The sequence below is a fragment of the Oxyura jamaicensis genome, chromosome 2 (assembly GCF_011077185.1).
Source record: "Oxyura jamaicensis isolate SHBP4307 breed ruddy duck chromosome 2, BPBGC_Ojam_1.0, whole genome shotgun sequence".
Taxonomy (NCBI): Eukaryota; Metazoa; Chordata; class Aves; order Anseriformes; family Anatidae; genus Oxyura; species Oxyura jamaicensis.
Window position 1 is genome coordinate 154,473,622 of NC_048894.1, and position 27,558 is coordinate 154,501,179.

General features: G+C 41.9%; 1 protein-coding gene across 2 annotated transcripts in view; it reads right to left on the reverse strand.

Annotated features, from left to right (window-relative positions):
* Positions 1–9,887: 9,887 nt before the first annotated feature.
* The window catches only part of AGO2 (argonaute RISC catalytic component 2), a 45,662-nt gene continuing 27,991 nt past the window's right edge, over positions 9,888–27,558 (reverse strand). For both annotated transcript variants that reach the window (XM_035318407.1, XM_035318406.1), the window contains exons 7-19: positions 26,749–26,836; positions 25,552–25,699; positions 25,255–25,374; positions 24,782–24,904; positions 22,858–22,991; positions 20,437–20,621; positions 18,292–18,451; positions 16,486–16,576; positions 15,499–15,693; positions 14,267–14,401; positions 12,938–13,039; positions 11,923–12,122; positions 9,888–11,493 (exon numbers count right to left, since the gene is read on the reverse strand). In XM_035318407.1, coding sequence (XP_035174298.1) covers positions 11,385–11,493; positions 11,923–12,122; positions 12,938–13,039; positions 14,267–14,401; positions 15,499–15,693; positions 16,486–16,576; positions 18,292–18,451; positions 20,437–20,621; positions 22,858–22,991; positions 24,782–24,904; positions 25,255–25,374; positions 25,552–25,699; positions 26,749–26,836 — 1,790 coding nt within the window. In that variant the 3' untranslated portion in view covers positions 9,888–11,384. The remainder of the gene's footprint in view (positions 11,494–11,922; positions 12,123–12,937; positions 13,040–14,266; positions 14,402–15,498; positions 15,694–16,485; positions 16,577–18,291; positions 18,452–20,436; positions 20,622–22,857; positions 22,992–24,781; positions 24,905–25,254; positions 25,375–25,551; positions 25,700–26,748; positions 26,837–27,558) is intronic.

Here is a 27,558-nt window from a genome sequence, read left to right on the forward strand (position 1 = left end):
TTTCCTCTGTCAACAAGCTGCCCCTCTCCCCATCCGTACTTGAGAAAAGAGTCAAGAAAGCGGTACGAGCACGCCGACGGTTAGGAACATGTATTGTCTGTTTTCAGAGTATAGTATCCTTTTCCTCAAGTCTACGTAAAGCGAATTTCCTCGTGGTCCCCCCTCCCCATTGCGTACACGATGCAGGGCAAACCCCACCCCGAACTCCTGCATGAAACCAAGGACGGATACTACATCCAACGAGCTCAACAGAAAACACCGGTCTAAAATGCTACTGGGGTCCCCCGAAGCAAAACAGGTAGCTAGTAATCTACTAAAAAAAAAAAAATAAAAGCAAACAAATGCTACATGAAAAATGTGAAAGGAACAAAATGCAGCATATTCAGGCTCTTTTTTTTTTTTTTTTCTTGAGGTACCTATATAAATATTACCTTCTGCCCAAAGTACTATCTGTTTTGTTAAAAAACTAAAGTCCTTATCTCGAGCCAATTGCAGGGCATACATTATTATTGAGAAAGTGCAACCATGCTGATAATTTATATGCAGCATATTAAAGGATGAGTAGAGGCTTTAGAAAATATAGCTTAAGTATAGACCTGATGGAGCAGTTTTATAAAAACATTTAACAGAGGCATCTTCCTTTTGTTCGAGTCTCTCTGCAGCTGAAAGCCGTAGGAAACAGCTTTGAAGTCCTGCCACCCTGGACTGTCAGCACTTTTACAGTTCCATACATAGATTTTTTTTTTAATATTTAAACTAAATACAATTCTACAGAAAAGTTTTCCCCCTCTGTGTTAAGTATTGGTAGAAAGACGATTATTTTTTTTAACTTCAAAAAATGATAGTATATCACAACTTAAATTTTCCAAAAAGGATTATTCTTAAGTAAAAAAGGCTTACATAGTAGAAAAACATATATGGTTGTAAACTGTTAAATACAAAACTGTGTGGAAAAGTCGATTAGGTTTTATTCCCTTACCCTCACACATGTATCCCTCCTTATTTAGATACATACACACACAGCTGAATCCTGTACGTGTATGTTATATATGCACATATATAGATGCACCCTGATGTATCCATCTAGGGTTGGGATTACGTATTTCATTCTTCATTGGGTATTTCTCTTTGCCTAGATCTGCTCTGATACTGTACACTTTATGATTTGATACACTGAAAAATACTTTAAAATTTGCTAAAAATATGCTGCTTTTCTCTTTTAAACTCTGCGGTTAAAATTCGTTTGCTGTTTTTAATCAAGAACAATGACTTTTGATTGTTATGCACTGGGAAAAAAACACAAAGGCACAAAGAATAAAACTGAACTACAATATTGTTGTTTCCGAACGAGAAACCCAAAGGTTTTGGTTTGCAGAGGACCGCCTCCGCCGAGGTCAGTCGTCACAAGCAGTTTGGTCGCTTTTTTGCCAATCCTGTCGATAATTTGAGTTCATAGCACCCAACTGTTGAAATGAGGTAGATCCAAATCGAAAAAGAAAGCTGGGTCCCCGCCACGCGATCTGCCCCTATTTCTAATGTTTGAAGGATTAGATGTCAGTCGGAGAAGCGAAAACGATGGCACTATCTGAAGTAAGCACAGAACTCAAGAATGGTTGTATTTTTGTTGTTTGTTTTCCAATGCAAAATTTCAGCGCTAAGTCGCGATCCTCCTTCAGGCAGAGATTTCCTAGCGGGGGAGGGAGGAGAACATGCCCAACGCCAAGGAGCTGAGATTTGAGAAAGCCCGTTTTGGGGCAGTCTGCCCGAGAAACGCAAGAGAGCCCGGCTTCTGTAGAGCAAGGATGACGCCAACGCCCAAGGAGGTCGGTCACAGTATAGAGATCTACAAGTTTTTCCCTTTCGTTCTCCGGTGAGCCTTCCTTTTTCCTAGTTTAGCTTCATAGGAAGATCCTACTCTCGTTAAACAGTGTTTTTGCATACTCTGAATAAAACTGATGAATTTCTCTCTTTTGTTAAGGCTTAATTTAAAGTGGCGTCACCACACAGCGTCATGCAAACATCAAGTCATCGAGGGACAGCGAATGCATTTACCCTCCACACACCTACACGGAACCCCGCCGGCTCTGGGGAACATAAAGCAACACTTCATCCACACCGCCAACACTACGATGCCACCGATGTGCTTAAAAATCAGTCAAGGGGGCTTTGTGTTACAGGTGCGAGTCTTACCCAAACAGCACTAAATGGGTTATACATCGCAAGCGCGAGACGTTTTAATACGGATGCAACACACAAACTAGCCAACACACGCTTAGTACCACTTGAAATGAGGCCCTTAACATCTCAGCTTTTCTCTTTTTTTCTTCTTCTTTCAAAAATAGTAAACTTTGCACGGTCATAAAAACATTTGGATTCGAGGGAGCACGTACGACGGGAAACTTCTGAGTTCCTTTTTGATTGGTTTTTAGTTATTTTATAAAAATAAAGGAAAATCTTCAAAGGATGGATTTCAACAGTTAAATCTGCAATGTACCAAACTTAAAGGGGAAAAAAAGGGGGGGAGATATCTAATCAATACATTCTCTTCTCCACTTCACCCTTCTGTGACCAAGTTAACCACTGCCAAACAGAAACCTGGGGTGAGATCTCTATTTACAAACTGCCCCGAAAGTTTTGAGGTTTTGTGATTGTACGAACTAACAAAGGACTACGGAAGCCAGTGATATTGTGCTTATTGTTCCAAAGCTCTGCCTTCCCATCTTCACGTCTCAGCGGTCGCACCCTGCTTTCACCAACGCGTGCACGCACGTGACACGCACACCGCTGCCAACAAATGCCAAACAAATGGCAGCGCTTCAGGATAACCCACAGCTTCACCAGATGTACTTTGCCACTGCATCTAACTGATGATTTTTCACAGATAATTTCAAACCTTGCTCCTTTTTTTTTGTTGTTTTTGCATCTCCTTATAAAAAAAATGCGCAGCTTTCCCAGATGCTCGCTAGTAACCAACCCTTAAGTGTATCTTCCACCTGCAAATCCATCTATCTTACCCTTCAGCCCCGTATAATCAAAAACCAAACACTATTTTTGCTGCCCCAAACTTGATAATAAAGGATGGGGAAAGTGCAACAATCTTCATTTAAGCTCGAGACATTCTGGGGATTAAACACTGAGAGGCAATTTCAGATCAGTTCAAGATTCAAGTCGGCCAGGCGATTAGAAACACGGTATTTACTTCAAAATAAGATGACACGGTCGTCACTTGTAGACGAGATGAGGAGTTTAAGGGGTCAGTCTCAGGAAAAAGTGAGGAACAACAAAAAAATTAGGGTCAACCCCACCTTTTTGTAGCACAAACAGTGGGTTCTGGCCATCTCCCAGCTGATGCAGGATTAATGGTAATGAAATCTGGAAACAAACTTCTCTGCACGTCCTGCTGATACGCGACGGGCTCAACCCTACCGGCAGCACCCGATCAGGTGGCCGCCACAGAGCCCAGATTTTGGGGTGCCCACCCAGCGTGGAGCAAGCTCTGAGCCAAGCAAAGCCAGGCAGTTTCACATACGCTGCTAAGAGGGGAGCTTCCTCTGTTGGTGCAGAAACAGGAAAAGCTGATAGGAAAAGAATAGAGCCCCCATTACGTGGCGTGGGGCTTTTTATTTTCCTGCTAGGAAATGTAAGCTAATAAAGTAAATACAAAGAGGACCAGCCAGGGGAGTAGGAACTCCCAAGGTTGCTCGCTGACCTTTTCACAATTCACACGCAGACATAAAATGGTCGGAAATGTTTAAATTAATGCTTCAGGGACAATTAATAGGCTGGGTCCTAGGTTAGTCCTATCTGTAACTGCTGCTGCTGGGTAGAGCAGCTATTCCAGCAGGTATTTCAGGTCTTAAGAGGGGAAAAAATAGAGCAAAACTAAAGCAACCTGGTACAAAACATCCAAATGCTGCAGATCTTTTACATTTCTGGCACTGCCACGTGCAAAACTCCAGGACCAGCTCCCACCAGCCTCTCATACCTGCAAACTCCACAAACGTCCCTGTCCTCACTCCGACCAAATCCGAGGTGCTCTGCGATGCCGAGAGCAGAAGGCAGCTTTTGGGAACTGCCCACCAGCCTTCCCTTCTGGGGCAGGGGCTGGAAGTTGCCAGCTGGATCTGCGGGGACGCAAACCTCGCAGGGAAGCCAGAAGGAAAACTAAATGTTGCTTACCGTCGCCTCAACAAGTGTTTATTTGGCAGTTTTCTGAAAAATGGCTCACACCTTGCCTCCCTAGTTACTCTCATCATTTACGGGGATGTGCTCACAGTCAGCGTGCCTGCACAGGGAAACTTCTTCGAGGCCACAGCAACTTCAATAGTGTCTATGGATCCATCATTCCACGATGTAGTGACAGATGTTCCAAAAGCAGCTATTTACCCTAGAGCAAAATCCTATTCTTCATGCTTTGGGGGGGAGAGTTGTGAAGCTAGAATGAAGAACTGGACAAAATGGTCAGGATTTTACCCTGTTCAGGCATTACTGAGCTTATTTATTCCGTCACTCACCATCGTTCAGCAAGAATTCTTCCAAAAAGTCAGAACTTCACCAATCATCCCTGCCATCGATAGGCTTCGTTAGTGTCTACAGCCAAAGATGAAGATGATGAAATTGCAGGTAACGTAATTCTGCCTGATTTGCCTCTGAGATGCCAGCTCCTAGCAGAAAGCCCGGTCACTTCCAAACAAAAAGCTACAGCCGTGCCACGAAACCCACCCCAGCGCGTCGTGGTTAAGCAGGCAGTATTTCTGTCAGCAGAGCGGTAAATTACAGAACAGGGCAGCTTGCTTGGATTGACTGTAAACAAAGCAAGGTATTAACGTGGTTTTCTACAGCTTCATTTCAGGCCATTTAAAGCACCTTTAGTCGGCGTGCGCTCAGTTCAAGACTGAGCTATGGCCAAGGCTTCGCACAAAACTGACACGTGAAATATTCACAACAAAAACACTCCACATTTTTCTTTTTTGGTTCCATTTTAAGGTTTATCAGTTGCGGGCTGAGCAGGGAGTATAGTCAACAAACTCAACGTTACAGTCTGACATCAACTTATCGAAAAGATAGGGTTAAAAATATTCCCAATACGTTGTGTTTTTTTTGCTTCAGATTCAAAATGTATTTCGAGCACCTTGATGTCGTTTGCAACGAAAGCCTGACATTTGTTGGCCAACAGCTGCTGTATGAAGACGTTTCATTTGGAAACGACACAAACCCCGCAAGCGAACGGAGGGGTGACACGGGAGTCGCAGCTGTCAGATGGCCCTGCAGAACAACTAAATTGCCAGATGTGATGTGCCAAGCTCTTTCTGAAACCTCAACGGCCACCTCTGCATGAGCACGAGCCACGCCGACACCTTCGGAAGACAGAAGGAGCGAAAAGGAGATGCCCAGGATCACAGTATGGCACCGCTGGTTCTCCGGCACGGAACAAAACAGCAAAAATACAGTTCACCGGGGAGCGTTTTGGCTTAGTAGCAGGCTCACTTTAGAAATTAAGCTTTCTGTGGAGGAATAGAGGAGGTAGCCTTGAACGGCTTGCTAGCTAACGAGTACAACGCAACCACCTTCCGTAGTGATTTGGCCAAGCCGTTACATTCATCTTAACGCTTCAGGCAAAGAAACAACACGGAACAAGCAACACAAAAGGAGATAGAACTGCTTACGTGCCACGCACACACACGCTAAGCCCCAGCTCCTTGGGGTTCAACATCTCAGAGGGATGTCACTGACCCGCCGGGGACAGAACTTGGGTTTTGCACCTTAATGATACCCAACGGGCTGGAGTTTGGGTCTCTCCCGTCCCAACGGTTACAGAAGGCCGTTGCTGATGGCTTCTCACCCACCATTTCTTAGTTCAGAGAACTAAACCATCGACTGCACCCAACAGCCCCACAGCCACGGAGGGACAGAGAACAAGACATCATAAATTCCATCCCAAATCCCTGTTACCCTACTAATTCTGCCCCGCAGACCGGTTCTTCTCAACACGGCACGGGAATCAAATGCTGGAGGAAGCCAGGAAGAGGCGGGACAACTGGAGCTGAGCGTTCAGATACTGCATTAATTAATCAGCTAATTGCTATCGAAGACTGGCATTTAAACGTTGCACGGACAACAAGCACGGTGGTGGCTTAAAAACCTGACTTAGCATCTTCATGGTGTGGGAGAAGCGTGCGTAGAGGAGAGAGGGAAGAACTATTTTATAAACACGAACGCACCCTAACAAAGCAACTGTGCCCTCGGATTCGCACCCTAAGGCAAACGAAGCACGACAACATTTAGAACCCAAGCTCGTATCTCAACACTGTAAAATACGGCGGTATTCCTACAACGTCAGAGCAAGGAATGGCATCCACAGCATTTCAGTATTTGCTATCGGTAGCGCTATTTACAGTATCTTTAAAGAGCTACAGCAGATGGGAAAAATAAAAGTCTTACAGTAAAAAGGGAGTTGTTTAAAAACAATCAGTGCAATTACCTTCTGCTTGAAGTTTTCCTTAAGACTGCTTGTATGCAACAAGAAGCATGTTGCTAAAGGTATGTAGAAGTTTGTTTGTTTGTTTTTTAAAAAAGCCACACTGTCAGGAAAAACAGCACAAAACAAAACCAGATGCTACTGGAGGAGAAGAGTATTAAAAATTAGGAAAAAAAAAGTAATTTTCTTACATTGGTATTGAGTGTGAAAAACGGAGCAAGAACTTTTTTACATTCCTTTTTTTGGGGTGTAAAAGGTATTTAAAAGTAAAAACAATCCCTTACGGGCTACCTGTGCCACCAGAAATGCTTACTGGGTGACATCAAGAGGCAAGAACGTCCCCACCTACATCTCCACGTGTCCCAGTCCCACTCCTGTAGTACGTGTCCTTCTGTGTAGGACCAAGCTGCAGGGCCAACCTGTTCTCGCTTCAAAACGACAATGTTCTTCCTCAAAAAGAAAGCCTGCACACAGAAAAGGAGCCCACACCTAACCTTCAAAAGTTACTTAAAACCCCTGCAGAAACCTTACCTCTTGCCTTAGCTGTACAAGTGGTCTATTAATGTCTGGATATATGTTAAAAATGGACAGAGGCTGTGGGAGTTATTGATAGTCGGACTTGAAGCTAAACCTCAGCAACATTTGTGCTTTAACAATCAGGGAATGTAATGCCTGGATGAAGATCAGAAATGTGTATTATGGATGTTTATGGATTTCTTGCTTTACACTTAGTTACTTGTAGCTTTTCCATGCTGGCTCCAGCAGATTAACCCGCAAGACCTTCCCTAACAGCTTAGGTCAACGACTAATCCAAAACCTTTCCACCTGACAGATCTAAACCCGAGGAAATTAACATGCCAAAGCTGCTGCAGCGCGGAAGATCATTGATTGTAAGTCAGCAACCCCAGCACTGAGGCAGCCTAACTTGAACCAAGCCAGGAGAAGGAGTCCTAATAAAAACAAGTGATCAGTGCACGCAGCCAAACCAGCGGTTATGGTTGCTCAGGGCTACCTGGAAGGCCAAACTCACGTAAGGCTGAGATAAATCCCCCGACCTCCAACGTTTCACAGTGGGGCATCTCCTCCTAAGGACTGACTGAAGAGGCAGAGCGGACGTTATCCGACTGAGCCAATGGAGCAGAAATTTCTAAAACCTGGCAATACTGTATTGGAGGTAATGCATTAAAAAAGACAACTTTTAAGTATTTTAATCTTTGTTACTACGTTGTGATTGTCACAGAACCACACGCTTTGGAAGGGCTCTCTGGAGACGCCCAGGCCCCCGCCCAAAGCAGGTCCAGCAGATCGGAGCCTTTCCAAGGACAGAGATTCACATCCCGCTTCAGTATTTGGAATTTCTGTTTCTATAGTGTTACCATTTCAGTACAAAGCCAGAAAAGCAATCCGTAGCGGGCAGCTCATTAGTAATACCTGTTCACCTCCTGAGCACACCCTTTTAAAGATGAGCTGCACCGAAACAAAAGCAATACTGCAGTACGGACACCGGTCAGTTCGTCCCTAACGGCGCCGACGCCTGGAAGGGGAAGGAGATATTTTTGTCACCAGGGTGCAATCAGGATCAGCTTTCAGCCCACTGAGCGCCAGGCCAGCCTGCACCAACAGCTGCATTCAAGCAAAAGTTCATTGCCAGGGACATAACGGAGAGCGAGAGGAATGCACTGGAAGAGGTCCTGCCCAGCGCTCTTTTGCAACTGCAGTCACGCAACTCCTCTGCACGGCCTCAAAGAACAACTGCCAGAGGGTAAAACGCTTTTGGTTATTGCTGGCCTGAGCTGCACGGTGACGTAGTGGTTATAACTGCCTACCTCAGCCACGACTTCGACAGCAGGAGGACGTGAGAGATGGAGACGTCTCGAGCGTTGCGTTTACCTGAGATATTGCTGCTCTTACGAAACACAAAACAGGTGGGAGGGGTAAAAAAAAAAAGTAAGAGTTGGGTTTTAGGTGTCTGTCCGCACCCTCCCCTTTTTGTGGGGGAAAGGAGACGTTTTGAGCATTAAAAACACTGTCAGAAAGAGCTTCTGGGCTTATAGCTCACTGCTCTTCAAAGTATGTACTTCATCAAAGGTTTTTAGAAAAATGCTTTAAATTATTGATTAATTCACCACTGGGGCAGGGGCAGCAGGGGAAAGGAGGGAGAAATCAAGCTGTCGACTTCGTGGCATTGGAGGCTTAAAAATCTGTGGAAGGTAGAAATGTGCCTAGCCTGAAATGCATGCAACCATCCCAAGTTCTTCATGCTCAAGGAAGGAAAGCTACCCAAAATTCCTGTTCATTCTAAGAGGATGCAGAGATGACAGCTACGCTGAGATTAAGGGTCTGCCTGATATCCCTTCTGCAACTGCTACGCCAGCCCAAAGAATGCATCCTAAAACAGGGTGCAGGGAAGTCCCACAGTCTGCTTCAGAAATAAGATTTGGGGGTCAAGACAGATTCTGCCCTCTTAGCCTGACCTGACCACCATTAAGTCCTTGGATAAAGTCCTTTACTCCAGATCTGCATGGATAGGGAAGAGGAGGATGAAATTCACATCCAAGAGGTCTCTGCATAAAGAACAGCAAACAAACTAACTGGCGTTTTATTTAAAATGTTTCATCTCTCCTACTTGTTAACAATAATCTGTACAAAAATAATTCTTATATAAAACTCTGCCAAATCAAAAATCTTTGCTGAAATCTGAAACTTCTCAAGCAGACACGCAGAGAAGTGCAACTTGTCCGATACGGCAAAGCTTCTGCAGCTTAGCAGTGCTTGTGAGGGAGGTATGTGCAACCCGGCTGGAAAACAGGAAGACAGATGATGCGACCTGGAACTTGCTTTCTGTTACACCAGCATAATCTAAAAACAAAACTGACCAAAGAACATCTGACCCAGCAGCCTCATCAACGAATCCGAACACCACAAACACCATTCATCTGTTCATGAGGTTTACGTTATTTCACCTGACCACCACCGACAATCAGCACGCTGCTGCGAGGTGTACGAAGTTGTGCACCTCCAGCTCTTTTTGCAGCACAGGTTGGGCATTTTCTAGCTTATTCGACAGCACCCAGGTATAGCCCCTCTGCCGTATGGCACAGACCTCCGCGTGGGTTAAAGCTACGCGCCCGCCTCAGCGGCTGGAGGTAAACGGACTCAGAACAGTGACTGAGCTTCTGCTAAGAGAAAAGGGAAAAAGACAACGCAAAATGGAAGAGAACGACATTCTCAAAACCTGCCTCTTGACATGGATTTCAGTTATCCTATGAAAACGAACAAAATCAACACAAACATTTCCTGGGCTTTTACCATTTTCTCCTAAACCTGCTTGTGGCTTCGTAATTAGTGCAATGGTTTACATATGTATTATGGTTTTCCTATGAACCCAGTGTGCAAACTAACAGAAGCGTTTGTCTAACAACTCTCAGTTTTAATTAATGCTTCTCCTAAAAGAATGGCAAAACTCTCACATTTACCATTGACCTTATGCATAATGAAGAGAGTTTCACCTCCCTTCACAAGTAAACTTCAGTTTCCTAAGATTTATCTTTTACTGCATAGATTCTCTGACTTCTGTCTAAATTACAAACAGTGAACCACTCTCCTCTACCAGAGCGCCCGCTTCACCGGTAATCAACACATAAATAAAATACAAGTCTTTTGTGCTTGAGCAAATGTAGAACGTTGGTCTCGTGTGCGTCTCTGAACGGCGCAGGTAAAACCTGCTCTGCTGTGTGCACGCTTGAAAAGCCCTTCTACAAATCGCAAGCTCCACAATACACACCGTACGTCTCTCTGAGCTCTCACAAAGTCAGTTGCATATTTTTTTTTGCATTTGAAGAGTAACGTCCTCACGAGAAGGTTTTAATTTCGAAATCCAAAGCATTCTTGATATGTTAACAGAAGCATAATGAGCACTCCTTAGTAAATAAAAATAAATAATAGCATCTAGTCTATCACATTAATACTGTGAAACATATATAAAATTTACATTAATTCAAACATAACAGTGAAAGAGGATTGTACTGTATTTTATCACCACAGACCCGTATTCCTTAGAGACTTTGGAAAGTAAGTGTCACAGTCCTGTATGACAAATTCTAAAGTTAGCTGTCAGTGTGATTAAAAAAAATCCTTTACAATTTTTGTTTCCTAAAAATGGCACGTCTTCTTTTGCCAATCTAACTGGACCTATTAAAAGTTTAGGTACGAGTTCGTTCCTTTTTTTTTTTTTTTTTTTAAATTCTTCTTTAGTCTATGAAAAACATTTTTAAATGCAGCACAATAAAAAACATTCAAGAACAAGCTTCAGAAAATACATTTGCCCTTAGACACGGAGAGAACAATCTTTGTAAGACAGTTGAAAACCAGAATTTTGTCACTCTTTTGAAAATAAAAACTTTGTAAATGCATCTAGAATAATCGAGGCTTCATAAAGAGCCAAAAAACGCTTTGCTTTTCCTTTGTATTAAAAGCTAATTCACAGCATTTTTGCCCACCAACTTTAGCATGAATTAGATCCCTCCAAATTATTAAATGCAGTTAAATGAATAGCAAGCTGAATGAAGAGGTTTGTGTTTTGTTTTGTTTTTTTGTTTGGTTTTTCCCTAAGCCCTGAGATCACAGCTCTTGATTCAATTCTAAAATATGGGTCTGTTTTATAACAGACAGCTTAGAGATTTTGGCAAACCACATTTCCAACAATCGTGGGGTTTCGTACAAGAATGCAGTTCACAAGCAAGTCTGAAATTCTGGACGGAAGGCTTTCTTGCAAATGGGAAAGAAATTAAGATGCGTCCCTCATTGCTGGCTGTCACTGTAGCTTGGGCAACTGTTGGTCTAAGTGCAGCTGGTCTCATGTGAATCCAACTCTCTATTGTACTGAGTCGCTAAACATTAAAACATGTCAAGCAAAGTACATAGTGCGCAACGTGTCCTGATGAACTTGAACTGCTTTAGCAAGTGCTTGATGATCTCTGCCATTACTCTGACCCGAAGTGTGGCTGCCTTCAGCACTGAAAGAGAAGGGAGGGGGGGGTAAAAGGGAGGGCGAAAAGAAACCCTATTTAATCTGCCTCTCCTCGCATATAAAGTTTTCACGCCATTCATTTCTTCTGAACAGTCAGAACAGTTCATAGCCCCTAAAATATTATTGGAGTTCTGAAATAGAAAAACAGCACAGAAGCATACAGGAAGATCTTCTGGTTGTTGGCTCTGGGTCTTTTGTTTGTTTTTGGTTTGTGGGTTTTTTTGGGGGTTGTTTTGTTGTTTTGTTTTGTTTTTGTTTGTCCTTATTTTTTTCCCCACCCACAACGTAATTCACTGGGGAAAAAGCAAACAAACTTGCCCTCAAACTGCTAAGCGCGGATGCCACTGTTCCCAGAATCTACAAGCCCGTTTCCTTCCTGTGAAACTCGGGAGTAATTCAAAACCACGCAACTCACCTATCGTGTTCTTTATCCACCAGATGGTACCTGGCTCGGAAGGCAACCAGGTGCGCGTAGTAGGCAGGCGCAGGGATGGAAACCGAACGAGTGCAGCGTACGTACGTATGACACAACTGGTAGGTGAGAATCTGCAGTTCATCCGAAGAGAAACGATTGTCATCCCAGAGGACGTGGTAATGCGAAGGTCTGCTTGTTCCCTGAAGGCAGATCACACAGGATGTCAGCGCTTCGAAAACATCTCTTTAAATCTCCACCTCTGCGGGTGAACTGCAATACAACCTGCTACTTCCCCAAAATTACACGTGTGAAGTTCCAGACTTCAGCATTTTTTTTCCTTTAAAAAGGCAAGGAACCTCCCTCCTTGCTCTGTGTAACAAATCCCTTTGCATTTCTGGAAAGGATTGCATTGTCTAGAATTTCATCCACGCTCCTGAAATTAAATGATCGCACTGAAGTGCACTTTGACCTTGTGAAAGTCTTACGAAGAAGGCAAAGCAGCTTTATGCAAAACATTGACAACTAATGGTAACTTAACTCATGCCTTCACTGTGTACACTTCTTTTAAGGGAGTACTGAATTTTAAAGAGGATTACATTTTCAGTGCTCTTGCTGATTAATAGTTTCCATTTCTGGTTCAGAAGAAATCACAAGAAAAAGCGAAACTATAATGGTGCTGGCTGAACGTACTGGAGATTTCCTGTATGCGTTTCAAGAGAATTTAATGCAAGAGGCAGCTAGGAAAAATAGCCCCGCTGCCTCGCTACCATTCGAAGCGGCACACAGGCAGGATAGAAGCACATTAAACTGATTGCACAGCGTGCGCTTCCTGGCTGGTTAGGTTCATTATTTCTTCTAGATGTTAACAATGATGGAAAAGCATTACAGACAGCACAGGAAAAAGCAGAAACACACAGAAGGAGGTTGTGTCCTTTGTCTCCAGTGTCAAGAACATATAAAATACCAACAGCCAGCGTTACCACTGAAGTCGTCATCCCACACAAAATTGCTGTACCTGAATACCAGCATGACTACACAGGTAAAAGTCAAACTCTGATGGATGGGTGATTTTTGTGTCCACTGTGGTGCCAGCTGGAATGTTTCCACTTTTTCCAACCTGTGTGAACAGCAAATGCAAATCTGTTAAGGTGCACAATCTTTTTGAAGAAGAAAACATTTTAAAATATCTGTAAAAACAAAAACTCCAGAAAGGACCAGGTAAAACTGAACTTTTGTTCGTATGAAAATCTGCAGCGTCTCTGCAATGAAGGAGAAAAAAAGAAGAGATGAGCTGCAGAACCTTCTTTGAGTTTATGTATAATAATTAGCTTTTCTGATTAATACAGAAAGAATACAGAAAGAAACACAGCTGATTTGTCAATCTCTTTTCACCTTCCCATTCCAGGACAGATTATTTCTCTCCGACTTTTCTCGTTCATACCCAAAAGAGGACAGCCCATGGTTGTAAGACAGGCCTCACCTTCCCTTGAAAATATTCTGCTTCAAAGCAGAACTTAGAAATACGCTCTAAAAGCAGTTTAGGGGCGATCATATCACATTGTTAATATAGAAAACCACCTGCATGGCAGCCTTAGAAGTAATTCTCTGCTCACACAGAGCAGCTTGACAGCAGGAAAACAAACACAAGCAAAGCCCGGTCTGTGAAAAGAGGTTTGCGGTTCAGAAGTCCCCATTTCCAGAAATAACACCTACAAATATACACTGCTACAAGTAATGTGCTGTGACACTCCATATGCCCAAACCAAATTCCAGGTATCCAAGAGATTAGATACCTAAGAGATCTTACACGTAGCGTTGAAGGTAAAGAGTTCATCTCACCTAACAATTTCCACGTCTACACCCCAGCTGGCTACCTAAGAGTCATTCTACAGTCAACAGGAATCGAATCAGTGAACTCGCTAACACCACTTTAGAATCGGAGGAAGAATACCTCAAACTGCGTGGGGAATACCACACAGACCTCTGTTTACAAACAAAAAGAGTGCCTGAACTATTTCAGAGGTAGATACCTACGTTATAAGCCTTACACTACTCAAGTCAATCTCAACCTTTAAGGATCTCCAGACGGGAGAAAAACTGAAAAGAAACACCAACAATTTGATTAACTTTAAAAGCTGATGCACTGACTTGTTCAAGGATGCATACTGCTGCCGTTTCATAAAATCTTCTTGCCAATTATATGGGATAAAACCCAAAGGCTTTCCTTTCCAGGCACAGTTATTTCACCCGATACATTACGTAGCATTTGAAACAAAGCAAGTTTTTCATATAGCACCCAAGCAGTTTGGCTGCGCGCTAGATACTCGTTGGTCACAGAACGTACCCGTTCATTTTTATCCGTACAGAAGAGTCTGGTGTGATGCCTTTTCTGCACAACTATGAACGTAATTCCAGGCTGGTAATCCTTTTCTAGTTTAATGCACGCTTCTCTGATAGCCAGCAATTCGTGATGGAGAACCTGAGTCATAAGCATAAAGATACGTGATAAATACGAAAGACAGCTTACAGATGACTCTTCTGTCGTGTTCCTTCTCGCATTGTCACTCAGAGCAATGAGATGTCAAAGCTTTCAGGATCAAACCTTAATTTCTCCACTTAATGAGAACAAATTAGATCACCAGCTCCCTGAGCCAGGCCTGAGCTGGTTCTGTATTTGTTCAGCTCCAAGCATGAGGCTTGGACTAATAAAGCTGTGTGTCAAAATCTTTTCAACTGCTAAAGACAAATGAACATTTAATTAGGCTGTTGAACATACAACAGCCTAATTATTTCTTAGGCTAGTACAAGGGATAAAAACCTAGAATTGCTCAACTGCATGTGTTTTTCCAGCTCTGTAAAGCAGAGCTACAGGGATCAACAAAAACTGAAAGATAAATGCAGTAAACAAAACAATAATTTGGGATTTATCTTAATTATAAACTAAAAATTCAATGAAAAACAATGCGAAATGGAAAAAAAGAGGAGTTTTATTAATTGATGTTTACTAAGTGACCTTTCCTCCCTTCCCCTTTGGTTTTGAGAAGTAGACCAAGTTCTGTATCTTTAAATGTACAAATAAGAATATCGGAAAGGAAAGCAGATTAAGTATCTTCAAAATATAAAGAAAAATATTTCATAAAGCAAGGGCTCTGTCAGCAAACAAAATAAAGACATTTGCTGAGTTTTACACAGAACAAATGAAAAGTGACTGTAAGAAACAGAATTTATTACACCTGGTTAAAAATAGGAAAATGAGCTTACACTTCAGTTTTTCATTACTGCCCACGTTATATGGGATCCAAATTGACTATTATATTGAGTAGGTCACAGATGTTGAACAGACTTGAGTTCTAAAACTGTATTTTATTGCTTATATTTTTGCAAAGGTTACGTATGTTAAGGTGGCCAGGTATTAAAAAAAGCTCATGAAAGAAGTGAAATCATTTTCCCCGCTCCTCTTGGTCAGAATGGAACACATTTGTTGAGGGTACACTGCTTTTCATAGCTCCATCCGCATCAAATCACATTTACTACCAGAAACCAACAGAATAAAAACCTCAAAATGAAAAATGTAACCTGTTGAAACTGCCCCTCGGAAACGCCGTCTCTGTAGAAAATGATACGAGTTGGTTTAAATCTGGTTGATTTGTAGAACTGGATAAGCAACTCCCTGACCATGGCAGCCAAATCCTGGATGATTTCTTGGCGGTGCTGCTGGACCCGAACAGTGGCACAGTATCGATTAGGATGAGCATCCATGCTTCCTACAACCTGTGGAAGAAACGGTTAACATCACACCAAACTTAAAAGCAGTTTAATAAAGGTTAATTGATGAAAATAACTGAACTGCCTTCTCAGGCAATTTTCTGTTTCTTAAACCTTGGAGTTAATATTTTTAAAATGCCATCAGACTTACAAAGAAGCAAACAAGAACTCTACATATCAAAAATCACAACATATCTCCATCTGGCTTCCCAGGACGTGTGCGCAGCTTTTTAAAACAGGTATTTGCTTGTTTATTTAGCACCTGAGCTAAGTCTAAGATGAATACTGCACGTACTGCCTGCAAAGATTCTCATTATTAAGTAAGCCAGGGCATCTGTCACAGGTGTTGGACATAATGCAAGTCGTGCCTTTCCCTATACCCAAGGAGATTACTGCACAATGTGTCATCAAAAAGCTTGAATCCCCCCCCCAAAAAAATACAACCGAAGTACTCAAATTCCTATTCAACAATGGATAAATTCTTAACTGCAGGTTAAAAAGATCTTGAAGAGCTGCTTTAGACGCACACCAGCTTATTACAGGTTGATAAATACCAGCTAATAGGAAAGCTCCTCTGTGCGTTAGCAGCTTGGGCATTTTACAGAGCGATACACACATTTAAGTAGTTAGTATCAGCCTTCTCTCCAAAGTTTCATTAAATTCCACAGAAAAATAATTTGTAATGCTCTAACGAGGCAATCAGAAGAAACAGACCACAGAAGAATTGCAAGGAATAAATGCTTCAGAACTGAGCAGTGGGAGAAAGCAGGGGTTAAAGACAACACACAGTTTACTCACTGCAGCAATGGAAGGCTTTTTCCCATCTCCAGCTGGAGGATGAGTTACATCTGCACCAAGGAATATGACAGGCTGCTGAAATACTGGTGGTCTGGTAAAGAGAAAGTTTATTTAAAAAAAGGCTTTTTTTTAACTTGTAGAGTCACAACCTCTATTAATCGAACCATAAAGAAGGACTAAAAGGTGCTTCTTCAGCATTAAATAGCATCTGAGAAAATTAAACACCTGATTTTGTTTCCAAATGAAAAGTCAGGACTGGTAAGGAAAGATGTGGTTATCAGAGGTACTGCTTTAAAACTAGAACATTTAAGCTGTGCTTCAAAGATTAATTAAGCCCTTAAGATATTAGCCTGCTGCCTCAGAAGTGAAACTCCAAAACACTGTGCTCGAAATGTGAGGCTTCGGCTCTATTCCTAAAGCAAAGGATTTTAACTGGGAGACTTTAGGCCACCGGTATTCTTGGTGTTTGTGGACGTAGAAGGAATGGTTAGGAGGATAGACTCAACTGTTCTCAGACCTCCTCTAAAAAGGAATTTGAAGGCAGTTATAGTAATGTCACTTACAATGCAATTAGAGAATTGTTCTATTGTAGAACTAACTATTCTATTCCTGCCCTGCAACCAATAGCAAATCATGATGGAAGCGTTCTGTTCCAAATGCCCCCAAAAATGTACTTTCCTGGAGCACTTCGGCACTGTGTGCAGTTGTGCTGCTTTGCTTTTTCCCCTTTATTTAACTCCACTTTCATGAATGCATAGTTCATTGGTATGAGGAGCAGAATTCAAGTTTCTGGCTGTATTACTGCTGTCAACACATGCCACTTAACGGAGAATTTCTGTTTATGAAGCCTACTTTTTTGTTGTGCAGCTCTTTCTGTTTTGTTTCCACTGCAGTATCTTAACTCTGCTTTAAAAACCACTGTGCCTTTTGGAAAATCATTCTCCATAATACAAAGCTTTTCTGTTGCTTTAATAGTGGTTGGTTGAGAGTCCACACGGCCCAGGCTTCATATAGTTAGTGCAATAAACAGAACATGACAAGAGAAACAAAGCATACATCCCATCCCTTCTCATCATGTGCCTCCTTCTCTCCCCCCCCAATCCTTTTTGGATTAGTTTTCAGCAGCTGCCCTCCGACTAGCCTAAATATGAAGTGAAAATGTGCTTGTCTACGCAAAACAGTGTTTGCTTCTTTGATACGGGATCCCCAGAGTGATGTAGCAGGCTACTCCGTGGGCTCTCCCTAACTTGAAATGCAACGTTTGTAAAAGTGCCGTGTTTTCACTGACGTGGAAACCCAACTGTTCATTTTGATTGAAGTTATTCTGTGTGCTGACAGAACTAAAGCTTATCACTGTGATACTAGTAAGAAATTGCAAGGTAAACCCTGGAAATAAATTAGTCCTTTGCTCCCAACATCTGCTTTTTCACGTCTGCTGAAGCTGAGATGTACAAAAAAATAAAGAACCTTGACCACAATTAAACTGTAACAGAAAAGGCACTATTATCTGGGATGTTTGAAAATTCAAAACAAACAGATGTTTCTTTTTCATTCAAATGAAAGCTGCGTGCTTCAATGCCCAGATTGCAATAAAACCTTGTTTTGTATTCCTCTACAAGTATTCCTCTACAGTCTTTGTAACCCAGCTTGTGCAAGACTGCATTTGAAGCCAAAAGATAGAGTCTGACTGAAGACTCACGTAAATGACCATGCTATCGACTACCGAAAAAAGGCACTTAGTTATCTTACATGATGCACGTTCTTTTACAATACAGTACCCTCATTCCTCCATGAAGAATGGCTTACCTTCCCTGTGGCAGTAGAATATTATTGACGCCTCCTAATTTGACATTTATTTTCAAGCAGAGGTTGGACAGAGTTTGCGGCGTTGTTCTCTGCACGTTTTTCATCTGAACACACTGCGTTGCCATTCCCAGCACGGTGTCACCAACACGCTTCACCTCCGCTGCAAAACAAAGGAAATATATAGAGATGTATTTTGTGTATCGCAAATCAAATAAATGTAGGAGACGTTGAGTCAGTGACGCATGGAGTGTTAGAAAAATGGTTGTTTAAAGAGAAAAAGTGAAAACAAAAAGCCTTAATTCCCTCCTCTGCTCTCCAAAAATCTTCCTCCTAGTTCTGCACTGCTTCCGTCAGCTGACAACATGGTACGCAGTCCCAGATATAACTAAAGGCACCGCTGGCTTATTTTTAACTACGAATTATTTTAAATGAGACTAATCGTAGTTTCAGGATTATAGTGTTTTAGCAGCACGGAAGAATCTTTGGCTAATGAAGTCAGGTAACAGGGATAGTATTAGGATGATGAGCAGTTTTATTATTAAACACTCGATGGAGTAACACAAAATTAGTACTGATGTGCTAAATAACACATGCAATCACGGTCATGTCCTTCCAGTTTATCAGTTCGTTAGCTTTAGCCCTGACTCGCATAAAAAGCAGCCAGTTTAGCAAAGGATGGCCCATAAAAACTCCAAAAGAATCTAATTAAGAGCCGCACTCCTCAAAGGTTAAAATGAATCCCATTGTTAACAGCAAAACTGAGACTTAAAGGCTTTAAGGGAACTGTAATCTTACAGGAGAAGAAATGCAGGCTCCAAGACAACAGATCCCGTTTATCCCAGAGGAATAGAATCAATACTAGCCTTGGACAAGATGCAACAGCATTTGGCATCGGGAGAGGGAAAGAGACTTTCTGAGGAGCATGGGGAGAGAAGGGGAAGAGACAAGACTGTGTGTGCAGACGTGCAAGAGGATGGAAGAGCACAGGGAGAAAATTAGAGATAATTAGAGGGCGCAGAGAGAACCGTAATTGAAGATAATGAGAAGGAAAGCAGATGAGAGAGATACCACATCCTCTCAGTAGTTAGAGGGAGGAAGGAATCCCCTCGTAATGCCAAGCAGGAAAACTGCAAGATGTCATTTTGCACTGGATTTGTATTAACCAACCTAGAGACAAACAGCTTTCTTTGCAAGGCTGAACTAACAAGGAAAAAAAAAAAAAGTATTATTTTGTGGATGCTTTTTTTTTTTTAGTATCTCGCTTTTTAGTTTATCTTGGGAAAAGTAAGAATTAGGAACTTATTTAATACTGTATTAAATTGGTGAGAGATGGGGATGGGGAAAACAAATCAGCAGCTGCTCGGTAGACTGGGGCTGTGAGAAAAGAGAGACCTTGAAGCTATGGGAGAAAAAACGTGGATGGTGCTGCAATTAGGCAGGGTGAGAAAAGGAGGAAGGCAGGACGGGAAAAGAAGTCCTGGGTATAGGAAGAGTCAGTTAAAAACAAAATGCGTGGTTTGTCTCAAACGTTACAACTTATGTGTTTGTGCTATGTCAGATGCTCCCGTTGTCAATCCGTTTCCAAAATCTGTTTAAGTTGCTGTCTTTTTTTCACCCGTGTAATTCCAGGCATTTGTGCCCTCGTGTTTCAAGGGTTAAAAATTGAAATAGGAAAAATCCATGGGCAGCAATTTTCTACTTCATTCAGCTTCTTTTGCCAAAGGCTGATGGCATGAGTAAGCAAAGATGTCCTAAAAGCTACGCAGCTCCTGAGTTCGTTACTTCAACCACTTGGACCTTTTAGCACACCAATTACAGTAAGTACATTTTAATCCACAACATGACACTTCAATCAATTTCAGAAAAGCCCTGATTTTACCTTTCTCACTCACAAAATGCATCTCAAATGCGAACAACACGATGAACATGCCAAAGCAAATTAAAAGCATAGTCAAAAATAAGGAAATGAATTAAGGTACTAATGTAAAGCATCATGCAGCGCAAGAAGCGGAATACATTTAATTTGTAGCCTATTTCTAAACTGAATTTATACAATTAAACCAGATTTAAATTTGTTTTTCAAATGCTTAGAAAGAACTGCATGAAATCGTGACTAGAACATGCTCAGGGGTTTGGCTTACTGACCATAGACAGGCGTTTTTCCTGGCAAAATCACTACAACAAGCTGCAGGCCGGTGTAAGTGTTCTTGAGATGTCTGAACATGGGCTCCACGCTGTCGGCTCCCTGGGCATATTTACAGAAGCAGGGCTGCCCTTGGATTGGCATTCCTGCATCTCTGGAAATCTTCCTCAGTTGTTCCGTGAAGGACCTAGAAGGATGGAAATGCATTAGATTCTCGGCTAGAAAAAAAACAAACATCTGATTTTTGTTCTCGTTTTTGATGGAGTGGTCTCTAGACTTGCAGAGCTTTACTGCCCAAAACATTTAGGAATTTAACCCACGCACATCTTTAATTTACTGTGCCTACACAGTCACTGAAGGAAAGACGGGGAGATAAGGAAATACACAGACAACACCATTACAGAAAACTGGAAAGTTCACTTCCAAAGCAAATAAGTTATTTCACAGCATTTGATCTTTCCATAGGAGAAAGAGAATGAGCCTCTTTTTGCAAAACAAACTACAGGGATGATAGCTTCAGTAGCTCGCTATACCATACTCTTGTGTGTATCACTATACAAGTTAAAGGAACTTGGGTTTTGGTCCTGGTAAGAAAAATGACCAACAGAAATTACCAGGAATTGCATCTCAGAGAATTTATCTAACATCAGTAATAACACACAAAAACACCTTGCTAGATCACCGGAGAAAAGGTGTACCCTGGAGGTGAGGACAAACCTTCCCCAGGTTTTTTTACTGTGCTTCTCTCAAGCAAGACAACAGAAAGCACTTCAGTGTGGGACTGTAGGGCTCTACAAAGCACACTGAGGCTGGAAATCGTGTTCTAAGTCCAAGCTCATCCAACTTTGATGCCTGGAGCCAACGGTCTGTAAGTCCCGCCAACAAAGGCGAGATGAGCAAGCAGTGGGGTGCCACAGTGCAGATGTGTAGAGCAGAGAGCTTGGTAGCCACCTTTATTATTTTGGGATGTCTCCACAAGCGTGTAACAAGCTGCTCCCCTTCACCAAGAGGTGCCAGGCAACACTGTCTTGCCCACAGAGGGCACGAAGATTTTTTCCAAACCCGTTGCTGTTCTCATGAATCATAAAGGAGTGTGAGGTTCAGCCCTGCAGCTTGTGACTTCTTGCAGAAAATATGCACGTTAAGCATCTTCCCTGGCAAAACGACTATTTGCCACTCTAAACAGAGAGAGTCAGTGGCAGAACGTGCAAGTTTTCAGTACCGCAGGTTTTGAGCCTCTCATTTCAGAGTTCTGTCTGTAGGTATGGTGCCTGAGACGAAAGGTGCACTCACCATCCTGGTTTTGCCTTTTGGGAATGATTTGGAAGACTTTTAGGTTTTTTAAAGGTGTTTATTCTGACAGATCTAAAGCGGTTGAGTTCCAATTAACTGAAGACGTGACAAGATGCGACTGGATGCAGCCACTTTCCCGGTATGAAGGAAATTCCTTTCACACAGACAAACTCCATCTGAACTGTAATAATCCTAATAACCTGCCAATCCCTCTAATGTGTCTCATTCCCTCCCAAAATCTGAGTTCTCCTATGCAGGGGTTTCACTAGGAGCACCAACGTGTAAGGGAAAATCTGCTGGCAGCTTAGTTCCTGTCAAAAGCCTTGAAAAAAACCAACTCCTTAGCTTTACAAAATAGGATGAGAACTAAAAGGTAACATTTCCACTGTCTTCTCACCGCTTGTTAGGGAAACGTTCCCAAGCTATTTGGCAAATTATCTACAAGAACCTTGTTACGGGAATACCGCGGCGATGAATAACCACGGTCCTGCGTTCACCTGACAAAGAGCAGCTGAGTCACCTGCGAGGGCCGCAAAGAGCCACGCTTGCCCGTGCACGAAGGGAAAGCAACTGCGTACAAAAGATTTAGGTAAATCCACCCACACAGGTGTGCACGCTTTCCTTGATCTAAGAACAGCTGAGGTCACTTTTAACAAGTCTGCCATTTGTTTGTGACAAAAGGCAGAGAAACCAAATCCAAGAAGTTAATTCGAATGTTGGAAGTCAATGAAATAACAAGTCCTACTGAACTTGTGACTACAGTAACTTAGATGCTGCTGTACTTCTGGACCTGGGCACGAAGGCGGAGAAAGTTGGATTACTTCCTAAAATATAGTGCTGAACACCCTTCAGTTACATCCCTTTGATCATCTTAAACTCAATCTTAGGGCCTCATTGTGGTAGGAACCTTGCCATTCAATGTTAGCTGGTTTTGCTAAGTCCGATTTTGAGGATTTCATCATGCCAACATCGAAATCATCTCAGCATCATTCAAAGCACTAAGAGAGAAAACTTCAAAAGCACTGTTACAGATGTACTGCCATACGTTAAGCAAACTATATATTCTAAATAAAACATATGGAAATACCATAATTAAGTAATAAAACCATTATCTTACACAACACACTTACTTCAGATGAACTTCAGTGCATTGGCGCTGGGGAGCAAAGCAAGCAATTGCCCAAACCTTTATTTCAATTCCAGTGTGAAACTGTTTATTCCTCATGTCCCAAACTCCTTGAACTGGCGTAGCAATTGCTTTGTTCTGGAAGTGGAAAGAAGAAAAAAGAGTAACACTAATGTAGAGCATGATTCACGCTAACAAAAATCAGTTCTGTTTGTGCTTCCCTCCAACCCGCAGACTATTTATAGTCTGAGGTCTTTCTCTACTGTTTAAACATCTATCCTACCTTATAAAGATCATTCCATCACTTTAACGAGACAGCTGGCTAGGCTGGTGAAAAGTAAAGCTTGTAAAAAAAAAAAATCAAGCAGGCATTGTTCATTTCTACTGTTTATGGCTTTCTTTGGTTAGATAAATCAGCAGCAGACAGAAATTACATGTGGATATTAAGACAGATGCTATCAGTTGGTATATAAATCAACAGGAATGTTCGTTTTCTACAGGAACTTTACAATTTCTGGGTGAACTTTCCAAGAGTGACTTGATCCAAGTGCTATCAGCATTTTATCACTATGTAGAAGCAAACAGTGGTTCGGTGTCAACTCAAGTCTAAAAAAGACCCAAAAGAGATGACAAAGGATGACTAGTTATTGAACTTTGACCTCTGCAACCATTTTCTCCCATCAAGGGTATATTACTGTGATGGATGATCTCCATTAAGGATGGAGGATAATGGATACAGGACAACAAACTAATTCTGCTAACGTTAATTGCCTTAATAAGTGTCAGTATCTAGTAGATGTTTTAGACATGCTACCACAACGTCTGCCTTCTCATTTACCAGCAAAGGCCAAATTTTTTTCAAGACACACACAAATCTGGTGATTCATTTTGCAACGAATTGTGTTTGCTGAAAGCAGCACCTCCCCCACTCTTCATCATTCATCTGCCTTTGCCTTCCCCCTCTGTTCTTGCGCCAGGGTAGTTCCTAAGAGCACTCTCCCTCATCAAGACCAGGCAAAGGCAGCTGGGTTACCTTAACCTGACACTGAAGGAAGGTTTGAGCTCATCCGCCTGATTTGGGCTGAAGAGCATTAGGTAGAAGGCACGGGATCCTTGCCCATTTCAGGTTTATGGCAGGTAACAGTGCATTGGCACAGAATTATCTTCAGCCAGCGATGCATGATGTAGAAAAGATTAATCAGAAGCCTCTACAAATTAAGTCATCCCAAGCATCAAGGCTTTCGTCTTGCAGAAAACCAAGAAGCTATATAAAACTGAGAGAAAATGCTACTTTTAAGCTTTTTTTCTTTTTTTGAAAGACAATAAAGTAGGATGACTATGTCAGAAAGAGGCCATCCGAGAACCCGTTGTAAAGAAAAACCTGCAAATAAATACTGCAACAGGAAGAGGAGTCTCTAGAGAGTAACGTGGTGAGAGAGAGAGAGAGAGAAAACCTTAATATAGCCATCCTAAACAGGGCTGCTTCACCCAGAACACTCAAAACCACCCAGAAGTTTAGCTTTAGTGAGGGAGGCAAAAATAACTTCAGTTATTGCCATTCCTTATCTCTGTTCTTTTCAATGCATGCGGGTTTGAACCACTATTTGCAGGTTTCTTCTTGCAACACACAGTAAAACAGCGTCATAGAAAAAAAAAACAGCTTGCGAACATCTTCCTCTGGTTTTTCAAATGCATTTTACCCTAGCTTTACTTTCAGAAATAAAAAGGGGAAGCTGAAGAAAGCATTGTCACACACGACACGGCCACTGAATTGAAGGACTTCTAAAAATAAATATTTAAGTGCTAAATATGATGATTTTATCCCGTTACGCCCATCATCATTCATTTCAAGCGAGCGTATTACAAAAATGATCACAGCCAGTAATCAAAGCAATCACAGATAATTGTACAGCGTATGTTTAACATACCCTGCCTCCGTAGAGGATCGAGGGAGGCTGCAGGACTCTACCAGTCACATCTGTCATTTCGTCCTTGACCATTATCCCAAATTCACGAACATACGGGTCAGTATTGAAACTTGCACTCCGCATCTGAAATTAAAAGGGCTGAGATATTACTCAAAGGAAAAGAGGTCCTTTTTAGGAAAGGTGATAACTTTTCTGAGATAATTGTATTTGGGCATATATTTCCTATATACAGGTGAAGCCAAGCATTCAGAGCCTCAGTTAATTCTTCTTGGATACATGGATGCCTCCAACTTGGAAATAAATTACCAAAAAACAAACAACAAGCCTTAAACCTTTTGAGAGAATGCATTTCTTAATAGCTAATAAAGAAAGTCTTACAAAAACAAGACTTTCAGACAACTCAGTACCTGCTAATGGTAAGAGAAAAAATAAATCCTCTGCTGCGCTTGACTCATCTTTGACAGAACACTTACCAATTTGCTAATCTCTTCCTGACGGTCAGGTGCTGATCTGGCAGTTGCTCGAATCATAGTGGAAGTTTGATTGTCGGTGAGTTTTTTTATGCATCTTTGTCCCGCCACTATGTTGCACACCTAAAATACCCACACACAAAGCTAGTTAAAAAATAAAATGCAACTGTGTGTAAAGCAGCAGGAAAAAAAACAACAACATTTCTAAGTTACATACTCATAATTTTGACAATGGTTCCTTTTTTTTTCCCCCCTTTGACTGCCTTCCCCCACTCCCGGAATATTTAAAGGTTTACTTGCCTCGAGAGGAAGGTACGTGTGCTTCTGCTCCTGTCCAACTTGTAAACATGGGAGGTGAGGATAGCGTAAAACTAATTTGTGCCTGTCCTTAAAATACTGAGCTACAGTGCATTCAACTGTTTGGCCATTCTCCTGCTGAAGTGGGAACCTATTGGAAACCAAACATGAAAACAAGCCGTTACTTCACGTAAACTACTTTCCCACACTTGCTCAATACACGTCTCGGCACAAGTTACACTCGCTGGAGATTTAAACTACCTTGTTTAAATGATGGGAGCGTACTTGTGCAATTAGGAGTCCATCACAGCCACTACCACGTGCCTTTCAGTGGTACCACAGAAGGCTGTTTCTATAACTTCTCAATTCCTGAAGCTACAGATTGCTTCCTAGGAATGGGTACCTTAGAGGCAAAAGCTAACGTTTTCTGCTTGTGATACCTGCAGTACTACATTTCAGGACGCGCCTCGCACAGAAGATTGTAAGCTTATTGTGAGGCACACAAAACCAACTATTGTTTCCGCTAATGCACTTCTCTCTTTATATTCCAAATATATTACCACATATGCACACGCATTTGCATAGGCTTATATCAAGCTGGCACAAGCAGTCCTTTCATTAATATAACGTGTCATTGAAAGAGCAGGAAATGAAGTCAATTAAATACTGCATTTAAATATCAATACGTTATTTTCTTGTTAAAAAAAAAAAGCTGGTATCAGCTTTGTTTCTTATACTGCTTTCTTAAAAATGGGTAAAATACCGGCCTATTTAAGCTATCTGCAAAACCTTCACCAGTGATTATAAATGAATATTTTTCCGGGCTAAAAATGGATTGGCAATAAGCAGGATTAGGAACCTTATCCCAGTTGCCTTCACTTCTCTGCTTAACAGCTCTGGGAAACGTTACACTACCAATAGGCTGTTCTGTTCTAACGCTGAAGAAATCCATGAAGGAAAAAGAAATAAAAGCAGCGATCTAAAATGGAAAGACTAGTTGAAACGCCATGAAGTTCATTATAGCATAAAAACAGAACAAAAGGAACAGCAAAACTGGGAAAATACTTTGAGGGGTGTTTTAAATGTACTGAGCAAAGAAAAGTGCCATTTTGCAAGACAACTTGTCCTAGCTTCGTAAGGAAGTCCAGACCCTCTTCCAGCGTGAAGTTAAACGTACGCTTAAGAAGCAAAATACTTTACGTTTGGTGACTTGCTGGTCGTCTGGTGACATTGCACACTCTGTATTTTCTTTTCATTTGTCCACAGTGTGTTATCTCCACCTTCAGACCTAAAAATTGGAAAACATGTATCACCATTTCTTTAAAAACAAGGCGTCAGCCCCCCCAGCTACCAAACAAGACTACTCTGTGCAGTAAAGCTCATCAGTGTTCTTAGAGCACTGGAGATGCCGATCTCAGATAGAACTCCACCAATTTCTAGTTTTAAAATTCAAAGCCCCTGACCTTCAGCCAAAGTTCAACAAAGACTTTTAGGTACAAGGCAAAACCTTAAAGCCTCAAGAGTTGAAAGACAAAGCTGGACATGCTCAATTAATGTTAGTTCTGTACTTCTAAGGAAGCCAGAGATGGTGGAAGGACAAAAAGGGCATGAAATGAAAGGCTTGTTTATACTCTCTGTCTAAACATACAGTGCCTGTCAGACCTCCAGCTAGCACGACCAACCCTGACCTAATGAATCTGGAAACAAAAGACATCTACCCAGCCTCCAGGAGCCCACGAGAACGAGGCTGCCGGGCTTTATTCTTAGTGAAGACAAACATCTGTTGCAATCCCCAGTCGCACAAAAAACTAAGCCTACCTGAAAGCCAGCAACTTTTAGAGAATGAGAACCACAAGAGCGGAACCCTCCTCGCTCTGTGCATCCCTGAAGAGTGTATTCCTCACCCCAAATCAGCACAAAATTGCTACGTGCACAAAAGTATTTCAGATCTACCACTACAATCAAATGTAAGCCGGGATACAGCGTTTTTGTTTGGATTACTTGCATGTT